The following is a 10500-nucleotide window of genomic DNA, read 5'->3' on the forward strand; positions in this document are numbered from 1 at the left end:
CAGAGAGGAAGGGTGAAGACATAAACCCAAAGTCATGCCTCCATAGCTCACCCAGACACACCCAGGACAGTGTCTGCCAGTCCCCTGCACAGCTCCCAAGCCAGTTAAATTGACAGTCAAGCTTACCTGTCAGAGACTGTGAGGCTAAAGATGAAATATCAGCCTCAGATATGGATAAGATTTATGGGGCACTTACTCTCTTTGACCTCATTTCATCCTCACAGTAACCCAGTGAAGTAGAAGCCATTCTCCGTCGTACTGATGAGGACCAGAGCGCTACTCATAACTTACCCAAGCAAGCGACAGAACAGGGTCTTAATGGAGAACCTAGGATGCTCTGACCCCCAGCCCTGACTGCCACCTCTCCTGGGGTCAGGAAGTAAAGCACCATGGCAGCATCTGCCACCTGTGCCCCAGCTGCTGAGTGCCAGGCCTGCCCCACACACCCCTGTAGTTCCCCTGGGACAGAAGAGCAGATCGGGAGATTGCTTGTACCCCAGGGTGCAAATGAACTGATGGTCCAGGGCACAAAGTCTTTGTTATTCATGAATGACCCCGAGGGCTGGGACTATAGCTGGGTGGTAGAGGTCAGTCCCTAGTAGCACAAAATAATAATACTGGCAATAAAATAAAGTAGTAACATGAAAATAGTGTGTGTCTGACTAGTAAAAAACTGCACAGGGATATCTCCAATCTGCGGGAAACCAGAAACTCGTTCGTAATTTCATTTGTTTTAATTCTGTCTGCTTGTTCTAAATTTTATAAAACCTCAGATCTAGTCCTTCAGTAACGAGCCTGCTTTCTCTTCCCTCCTCGCATATGAAGAAATATCTACAGGGTAAAATGCTTCTGCCTACCTTTCAAATGTGATTCTTTCTCTGCAACACATTGGAAGGCCCTACCGAAGACCACAAAAACCTTCTGAGCCCTCTTCCCTTTCTCCTGTAGTACTGGGGGTTGAACCAAGGCCTTTGCACTGACCTATATACCTAGCCCTTTATTATTTTGAGACACAGCCTTGCTAAGTTGCTTAGTTTTGCAGGCCCGACTCAAACTTGCAGTGATCCTGCCTCAGCCTCCCAGGGTGCTAGGACGACAGGCATTTGTCTCCAGGCCGAGCAGCCCCTCTGCTTGGGAGTGGGAACACTTTCGCTGCCAGCTCCAAGGATACAGTGGTCCGGCACTCTGTTAACTCCTCGCTGACCTGTGCTCTGTCTCCTGCGATCTCCCCAGAGGACGCTGACGCCCACTCTCAGGAGGGAGCGTTGCTGGACCAGGCCCCAGAGTTAAGCCCTGAAGAAGGGACTTCGGTGGAGAGAATAGAGTCCGAGGGCAGTGACGAGGCGGAAGATGAGGGGTCCCAGCTGGTGGTTTTGGACCCAGACCACGTAAGACAGCGTAGCGTTCCAGGTTTTGCTTTCCCTGCACAGGCCCTTTTCTGCCTCTGACCCCCAAGGCCGTGTCCCTGTCAAGTATGTTCTTTTCCATTTAAATACCTACAGTATGCCTTTCCCAGCCTCCGCTCTGCTGACATTTGGGGCCCGATGCTTCTCTGGTGGGGCCCTCCTGGGCTTTGCAGGATGCTGGGCAGCACCCGTGGCCTCCACCCACAACATGCCAGCAGCACAAATGTCTCCAGATCTTGTCCAATGTGGAGGGTGGGTGGGGGCCTTGACAGTACCAGCCATCTTGCAGCTCCTCCCAGCTCTGGAAAAATGCAGGTCTCAGTTGGAGCAGTCCATTTGAAAGCTGTGGTGCTCCTCCTGGTGCTGAGGGAAGGAGCCCTAGCAAATGCTTGGGTGCCCATTTGACGCTGGCATCTTGGCTGCTGCTCACCACCACCCTCTGGCTCCTGGTAGAACTCTGATGACCAGCCCGTTCACTGCACTTAAGTCTCACAGTGCCGGGACCACAGGCCGATGGGACCAGGAGGTGCCTTGAATTTGCACCTTGGAGAGGAGGCCTCCAGGGCAGAAGCAGGGGACCCCCTTCTGACACACAGGCTCCGCCCTGGGTGGGAGGTCAGTAACCTATTGTTTTCTGTTGTTTTAGCCCCTGATGGTCAGGTTCCAGGCCGCCCTGAAAAGCTACCTGATCCGCCAGATAGACAAACTGACGCTGGAACTCCAAGAGCTGGTGCGTATGGGTCCCGCCGTCTCCGGGCCAAGCTGTGCACAGTCCCTTGACACACACACTCTCTCTCTCTCTCTCTCTCTCTCTCTCTCTGTCTCTCTCTCTCTCTCTCTGGGGCAGGAGGTGGCCAACAAGCAAAGCCGAGCCGGTCATCAGGAACTGGGCCTGAATCTCTACGGGGTGCAGCAGCACCTAGCGCGCCTGCAGATGCAGCTGGGGAAGAGCCAGGACCGCCACTCCTTCGCTGCGGGCGAGAGGAGGCGCAAGGAGGAAGAGCTGCAGGAGGTGCGGGCGCTCTACACCAAGACCTGGGCAGCCGCCAACGAGGAGCGGAAAAAACGTAAGGCGTGGCTTTCCCCGGTGCAACCCCGCGTGAGGCTCCTTGTGCCAGCGCAGGACTGAGCGGAGCCAAACGTGTGCGCGTCCCCGGGCGGGTTCCGTTGCTGTAAAGCACTTGGTTGGACGAAGCGGCAAGGGCCGAAAACCACACAATAACAGTCTGGCATAGACACACAACCCCAGGGAGGGGCTGCACCGGGCAGGTGCGAAGGCTCTGTCTGGGCCAGTGCGGGAGGCCAGGGAATTCACCAAGGCTGGGTGAGCCCTGCGGCCTCGCGGGAAGAGGTGGTTTGGGTGCTAAGGCGGAGAGCCTGCACCACCTTGTAGGCAGCGTCCCTGCTGAACCAACGCCCTTGGTGTGTGGGATGTTTTGGGAAGGAGATAGGTAAAAGGTTCCGAAAGTCCCTGGGGGTCAGACAGCCCTCCGAGGGGTGGGACAGGGCAGGAAATCAGGAAAGACGGCCTTAGGATAGGCCCCTGCTGGAATTTAAACACACCTTCCCACAGCTGGTGAGATCTCCAGATTCCAAGGGCAAAGGAAGGAATGCTGTGGGCTTGTAGGCAGGAGGAACGTGGGCAGGCCCTGGCCGCAGATCCAGGCTGTTAGGAGATCGCACATGTTAGAATATAACCACCCCCAGCCATTTTATATCTTACTTCCGGGTTCTTTCCTGACTCTGAGTCCTTTATCCTGCCAAAATTGTAAAGCGCGAAATTCAAAAGATAACTTGGCTTGCGATAGGATAACAAAGACCGCTTCTCCCAAGGAAGGATCTTCCGTTGCCTGCCCTATAAATATCCCAGTACTTCCTCGCTCTCTCGCTCTCTGCCTTCCTGCCTCCCACTTGCCTCCCTACAATAAAGATCTCCTGCCGGACCTCTCGGTGCGTGAGTGGCACAATTGGGCACGGGGCACCCAAAGGGGGCTCGAGACCCCTTTCACAGGCTGTGCTCCAATCCGGGGCTTGGCCAGCTGCCCCGAGGAGCCTGCGAGCTCCTAGGCCCTGAACGGCCAGCCCGCACCTCTGATCTGCTTGGGGAAGGCCACGCATCCTTTGTTTCTTGCTCTTCTTTTTTGTGGTTGAAATTTCAGTCTGTCAACATGACATCACGACTGGGACACTTTGGAATAAAGCTATAGTAGGGATGTATTAAATATTAATGTGATTGTTATGAGCTCCACAAATGGTTTTGGAAACAGCCCCTGGCAACGTGAGTCTAAAAACTGGAAGACTGGTAGTTACTGTGTGCAGCTTCGTACCTTAAAGTTGCAGCAGTGGAAGGAACACAAGGATAAAGGAAAGGCATGGGCAAAGGTCAGGGACACAAGTAGCCTTCGCATCACCAGAAACAATTTTCAAAGCACAGTGGACCTCACCGCATACAGAGAGGAATGTACCTGCCATCAGTGTGGCCTTTCCAGTCTTTTTCTAGAATTCAGAGAAATGATACTCTCCAACACTCAAAAAGAGAACCCAAAGGGGACTTTCCAATTCTTTTTTTTTTTTTTTAAGCAGCAGCTGAGTATTCTGTATTTACTTAAAGTACAAACGTTTTTAATGGAATTAAGATTTCATAGTAGGGCTGATCTCTGGTTGAATATTGCAGTGTAACCGTTTCTACATTTCCCTTTCTGGATCTGACCTCTACTTTCTTTTTAAAATCATTTTATAGTGTCTTAGTGGTATAGATCCAAGGATCACAGAGAATATTTACATGGAGTTAGAAACTCTCAAAACTTTTTAGGCATGAACATGATCAGGAGCTCGATAAAAATGAGTATTCTGGCTCCACACCTCAGAAATTTTGCTTCCATGGGTCTAGAATAAGGTGCTTTCCACGGTCATTTCAGTGATGCTGTTATAGACGTCACTGGACCCCCCTCTGCAGGCTGCTTTAATGATGCAACCAAGCCTGTCCAGGTCTTCCATGTTTTGTTGCTTTGAAATACTTGCCTTATCTCTTATTCAAGTCCTGTCAGCCTTCCAGTCCCGCCCAGTCACACCTCTGAGGAAGCCTTTGCCAGATGGTCCCAGTCCAGGATGTTCTCTGAGCACCCAGAGCAGCTAGTTCTTTGAAGAAAAATTTTCATGTTGCGTATTATTAATATATTATTATGCAGAAATATCACTACAATTTAATGAAGCAACATAATTGGATTGCCTCATTTAAAAAATTATATGTCTTTTGGAGATATTGTGACTCAAAAATCTGTTTTAGGCTCAATTTATTTCAATACTAACTTTAATTGTTGTACCTGGAAACTTACAAAATTTCAAAAGTTCGAGGGAAAGATGTCATGATGGGCTCTTACTAAATAATGTCAATTTTTGCAATATCATCCACCCATTTGGATACAAGATTTTGTGGACGTTTTGTTGAAATTTGGTGAAGTTATTCCTTGTCTGACCAATCAGTTCTCACAAGCTATTCATAAGAATTTGCATTTTTAGGGCCTGGGATTTAGCTTAGTGGTGCTGCTACCTGCCTTGCAAGTGCAAGGTCCTGAGTTTGACCCTGGTACCAAAAAAAAAAAATTGCCTTTTAAAATGCAGGTAATATATTCATATGGTACAATATCCAGGAGTGAAAAAAATGAATTCTCCGTGCAGCTTTCTTTTTAGTCACTGTTTCTGTTTCCCCAGAGACAGCCAGTTTTATTCATACCTGGGTTTTTAAAGCATGTCTAAGTTATTTGTGATACTCCAATACTAAATGAGGAAGGGCATTATTTTCCCATACCGTACCCCTCCACATGTCTCAACCTTTGTTTGATCAGAATTTCACTAGCAACTGATTAATATTATGGCCATTGTTATAATAGTATGATTTGTGGGCCAAAGAGAGCTCAAAATCGCCCTTACATACATAATCTGTTCAGTTTTTGTTTTTATTTAAGTCACCAGCTGCTAGGGCTGCACTGCAGCTCATGTTGGCCTCTGTATACAGCGATGATCTGCTCTTGGGCCTTGGGCTTGGCTTTTGGGAGTCTAAATAGCTGACTACTTCCTCTCCTATCATTTTTGGCAGCCTTGAAGTTGTGCTCAGTGAGTAAACATCAGATGTTTCAGATAAACATCAGCTTTACACAGATTAACTTTTGCAGCATTAACAAGGCCAGTATGTTAGTTAAGGTAATATAACTAAAGCAGTACTAATTACTAAAGCTAACCACATTTCACAAGCTTAATGTGATAGTTTATATAATTCCTGCTGGGCGCAGTTTCTTATCGTAACTTCATAGTTGGACACGATAGTTATCCTGAGATGTTCCTTCATTGCTTCGGTTTATGAGCTTTTTACGGTTTCAGGACCCCCTGTTTGGTGAGATGTATCCTTTGATGTTGTCCTTGTGCCTTTGTACCCTTGAGTCTTTTGGGGTTCCAAATCTGTGGGCCTTTTCTGCAGCAAAGAATGGCTGCCAGAACTGTGCAGCCAGTGGCACAAGTCACACAGTGTCTCCTTGGAATCCTGGCTGCCCAGGAAGAATTCACCCAGCCAAGGTGAATTTCTTGGTGTAGCCTCGCCTGGCAGTGACACTGTGAAGAGACCCTGCATGCTGTGTTGTATCGGCAGTGATGATCTGTCCACTTGGTAATAGAGAGAGCTTGGCAGTCGCCCGGCTTTCGGCTGGTGCAGCCACTTTTGTGCAGTGGGATGATGAGATGAGCTGTCAGGTGACGCCTGGACTGTGATGCGAGGGTCCGATGTTTTCCAGAGGTGGTGCAGATGCCCTTGGAGACTGCTGACTTAGTGGTTGGACTCTCTGGAAAGGCGGCCCAACCTGAGAATGAGAAGACTTTAAGATACGCTTCTTGGGGTTAGGTTTAGGGAGGCTTCCTGGTGGTGGAGCTGCTGGATGAGATGTTAGGACTTCTGCTGGGATCCCAGAGGTGGTAGTCGTGTGGTCAATTTTATATAAGCACGGAGGATCCTTTGTACTTTCTCACCTCAGGCCCAATGGCACGATCCTGCTCTACCTCGCGCCATCACCCTGGTCCCAAATGTTGCCTGGCTCCTCTGCTCCACCTGGTTCCTTGCTTTTGTTTGTTTGTTTGTTTGTTTGTTTGCAAGGGTCTGGAAGACTTTAAAACAAACAAGGAGCAGACAGGGCAGGGAGTCACTGAGAGAGGGGGAAGGGCAGCCCTCGCAGACTCTGATTGTTCTGGTGCCTCGCCGACTCAGCCAGGCTCAGATGAGCTCCAGGCCGAAGGGTGTCACGTGGAATATCACAGACGACACCCAGGACAGACATCCTGGTCAAGAGGCTTTAAGGAGCGAGTAAGCCAAAAGAAGTAGAAGAAATTAAAGACAGTAAGCTGAAGCTGGTGAAATTATAAAAAAGCCAAAAGTGAGTTCATTTGATCAATAAAAATTGCTTGTTTTTAAAAAGTGACCATAAACTTGTCGCACTTCTGGAATGTGCCTAAAAGAGAAAAAGGAGGATTGCACGAGCCACATACAAGTTGGGATTGAGAACAATTCAGAGGAATTATCACTTTGTTTCAAGGCAGCTATAATTTGTACTGATTGTATCACTTAAGAAAGCAATCATAAGGCCGGGGATTTAGCTCAGTGGTTCCAGCGCCTGCTTGGCAAGTGCAAAGATGGGAGTTCAATCCCTGGTACCAAAAAAAACAGCAAAGTATAGATCAAAATCCCAAGGGCCAGCATTTGTGAGGGGCAGTTCCAGTAGCTGTCCAAGGAATAGCACTTTTGGGGTTACTCAGCCGTCCAGGGCCAAAAATCTGGGGCACACTCCCAGGCTTGTGTCAGAATGCTCAGCACAGTGCTGGCTGCCAAAACTGACCATGCCTGAGTCCAGACAGACGACCGACCGTGGAGCAGTCCCATTTATGAAGTGTGAAAATCCTAAGCATTAGCAAGTTAAGTTCGGCAGTATAGTAAAAGAAAAACAGTAACCCAAAGCCAAGTAGGGTTCACTTCTGGAATTCAGGAATAATTTGCCATAGTGATCTACAAATTTAACACATATGTTAACAAATTAAAGGCAGGGAAAAAAGCTTTCCGGGTGGATGCGAAATGGGCATTTGATCAAAGCTGTCCATCCGAAACCAGGACAGAAGGCGAGTTCTTCATACATTTATCAGAAACTTCAGGACAGGTTCACTCTGTGGAAAGCTCTGGGGTGAGCACAGGGAAAGGCTGGGAGGAGGATGCAGCTGGTGCAAGCCCAGCACAGCAAGAAAACGTGGAGCACAGATGAGATGTCGATTTGGAAACGAGCTGTTGACATTGTCCCCCACCACCTATAGTAACTAATGAGGAACTGAGGGACATACAGGCAGAAGAAATCAGGAAAAATCTCACCTGTCATACCTGTAATGACTTGAGAAAAGCCACACAGGATACACAGGATTAAACCCAAGAAGAAGGGACTGAGACTTCTCTAGACAAAAACAAACTTCACTTCAGGACATAGAGCAGATTTCAATAAATAGAACAGCTGTGTCCCTGGACCAGCAAACTCATAGCGTAAAAACATCCTTTCTCTCCAGTTAAAAGCACAACTAATGCAATTCTAATTGAGCCATAATAGGATGTTTTCAAATGTTTAAATCTAGTTTATCAGTGTGTGTGACAGTGCGTGATGTTTACATTCTTCGTGGGAAGTTGGTTATGTACATAACATATCCCACTTTCTCCTCCCTCCCCTCCCTCTATCTCAAGACCCCTTCCCCTTTGAGATGATTTATCTCCTTACTTCCTATTAGCTTTTATTGTGCTCGTCATTTTTACTCTGAGTTTCACGTGCAAGAGAAACCATGTGATTTTAAGCTTGTGTGTCTGACTTATTTCCCGTAACGTTATGTTATGTCTGTTTATGTATGAATGCCTCAAGTTTATCTTTCTTTATGGCAGTGTAATACTCCATTGTGTGTAACTACCACCTTTCCTTATCCCTTCCTCTGTTTATGAACATGTATACCGTTTCCAAGATCTAGCCATTATAAATTGTGCTGTGATAAACATGGGTTCACATGTATCTCACTCATATGATGATTTTAACTCTTTTGGGAAGAAACCTAGAAGGGGAATAGCTGGGTCAAATGAAATTTGTGTTTTTAGTTTTTGGAAGAATGTCTGCACTGATTTCCTCGGTGGTTGTACAAGTGTACACTCAACGATGTAGAAGTCCTCTCCCCGCCACATCCTCACCAGCATTTGTTATCCTTAGGTTTTTTGATGATAGCTATTCTTTCTGGGATAAGTATCTGAGTGTAGCTGTCAGTTCTCGGATGGCCAGCAGTGTTAAGCACTTTTTCGTGTATGTCTTGGCCATTTGTATGACTTCTTCTGAGAAGTGTCTGTTCACTTCAGACTGCTGTTTTTAATCAGCTCTTTTATTTTTGGCAATCTTAATTTCTTGAGTTCTTTGTATATTGTCGATGTTAGTCTGCTGTCTATGAAATAGCGGCAAAATATTTTTTCCCACTCTGTAGATTGTCTTTTCACTCTGTTGGTTGTTTCTTTTGGCTGTGCAGAAGCTTTTAAATTTGATATGATTCATTTTGTTGATTCTAAGTATTATATCTTGTGCCACTGGGGTTCTGTTCAGAAATTCCTTGCCTATGCATATGTCTTCAAAAGTTGTACCTATTTTATCTTCCAGCAGATAGTTTTCTGTTTTAATGTTTAGATCTTTGATTCATTTGTATCTTAGTTCAGTACATGGTAAGAGATATGGTATAGATTCAATCTTCTGAATGTTGACAGCCGGTTTTCCTGGACCACTTATTAAAGAGATTATCTTTCCTCCAGTGTATGTTTTTATGTGCCAGGGGTTGTTTATGCTTCTTCTGTTCTGTTCTCCTGATCCACGTGGCTGTTTTAGTGCTAGTACCATGCTGTTTTACTCAGGGTAGCTTTGTAATATAACTTTGAGTCTGTGATTATGATGCCACTTGCTTTACTTTTGTTACCCAAGCTTGTTTTTGCTATTCTAGATCTCTTTTGAGTCCATACAAATTTTAGGATTGTTTTCTGTAGCTCTGTGAGAAGTGATGTTAGTTTTTTACTGGGATTGCATTAAATTTGTAATCAGTTTTAGAGATATAGCCACTTTGGTTATGTTGGCTTTGCCTATCCAGGAACAGGTTATGTCTTTCTATTTTCTGATGTCCTCCTCGATTTCCTTTTTCAGAGTGATGTAACTCTCACTGTAGAGGTATTTTACTTCCAGTTAGGATACTACCTAAGTCTTTAATTTTTCTTGGTGCTCTTGTGAATGGCGTTCCTTTTTCAGTGGGTTCATCATTAGTGTACAGGAATGCTGTTGATTTTTGTGTGTTTATTTTGTATTTTGAATATAGTTATCAGTTCTAAGAGTCTTTTGGTGGAGTTTTTAGGTCTTGTAAGTAAAGTGTCATGTTATCTGCAAATAATGACAGCTTGACCTTGTCCTTTCCTATATATCTCCCTTTTGTTTCTTTCTCTTGCCCGATTGCTCTGGCTAGTGTTGCAAGGACTATGTTGAACAAGAGTGGTGATAATGGACATCCTTGTCTTGTTACTGATCTTAGAGGAAAGGTGTTCAGTTTCCTCCAACTTAATGTGATGTCAGAAGAGGTTGGTCATAAATAGCTTTTATCATGTTGAGATAAAGACTTTCCACACCTATTTTATTCAGTTTTTTAAATCAAGAATGGATGTTAGATTTTGCCCAAGGCTTTTTCTGTCTATTAAGATGATCATGTAATTTTTGTTATTCTGTTTGTGAGATGAAATACATTTATTGATTTGCATATGTTGAACCATCCTTGCATCTCTGGAATGAAGCTTACTTGGTCATGGTGTATGACCTTTTTAATGATTTGTTGCATTCTGTTTGCCAATATCTTGTTAAGGATTTTTACACCTGTGTTCATTAGAGAAATTGGCCTATACTTAGTTCTCTTTTTGGTTGGATCTTGGTCTGTTTTTGGGATCAGGATAGTGTTAACTTCCAAGAATGATTTTTTTTTTTTTTTTTTTTTTTTTTTCTTTATTTTTTTTTTTTTTTTTCTG

At 45.4% G+C, this 10500-nt stretch overlaps 1 protein-coding gene across 3 annotated transcripts in view; it reads left to right on the top strand.

Annotated features, from left to right (window-relative positions):
- Window positions 1-10500, top strand: part of Ccdc40 (coiled-coil domain containing 40) — a 51078-nt gene that overhangs the window by 4992 nt on the left and 35586 nt on the right. For all 3 annotated transcript variants that reach the window (XM_010618565.2, XM_010618567.1, XM_010618568.3), the window contains exons 5-7: window positions 1234-1388; window positions 2053-2136; window positions 2254-2473. In XM_010618565.2, coding sequence (XP_010616867.1) covers window positions 1234-1388; window positions 2053-2136; window positions 2254-2473 — 459 coding nt within the window. The remainder of the gene's footprint in view (window positions 1-1233; window positions 1389-2052; window positions 2137-2253; window positions 2474-10500) is intronic.

Source organism: Fukomys damarensis, unplaced genomic scaffold (assembly GCF_012274545.1).
Source record: "Fukomys damarensis isolate Sample0158 unplaced genomic scaffold, DMR_v1.0_HiC HiC_scaffold_23, whole genome shotgun sequence".
NCBI classification, from domain to species: domain Eukaryota; kingdom Metazoa; phylum Chordata; class Mammalia; order Rodentia; family Bathyergidae; genus Fukomys; species Fukomys damarensis.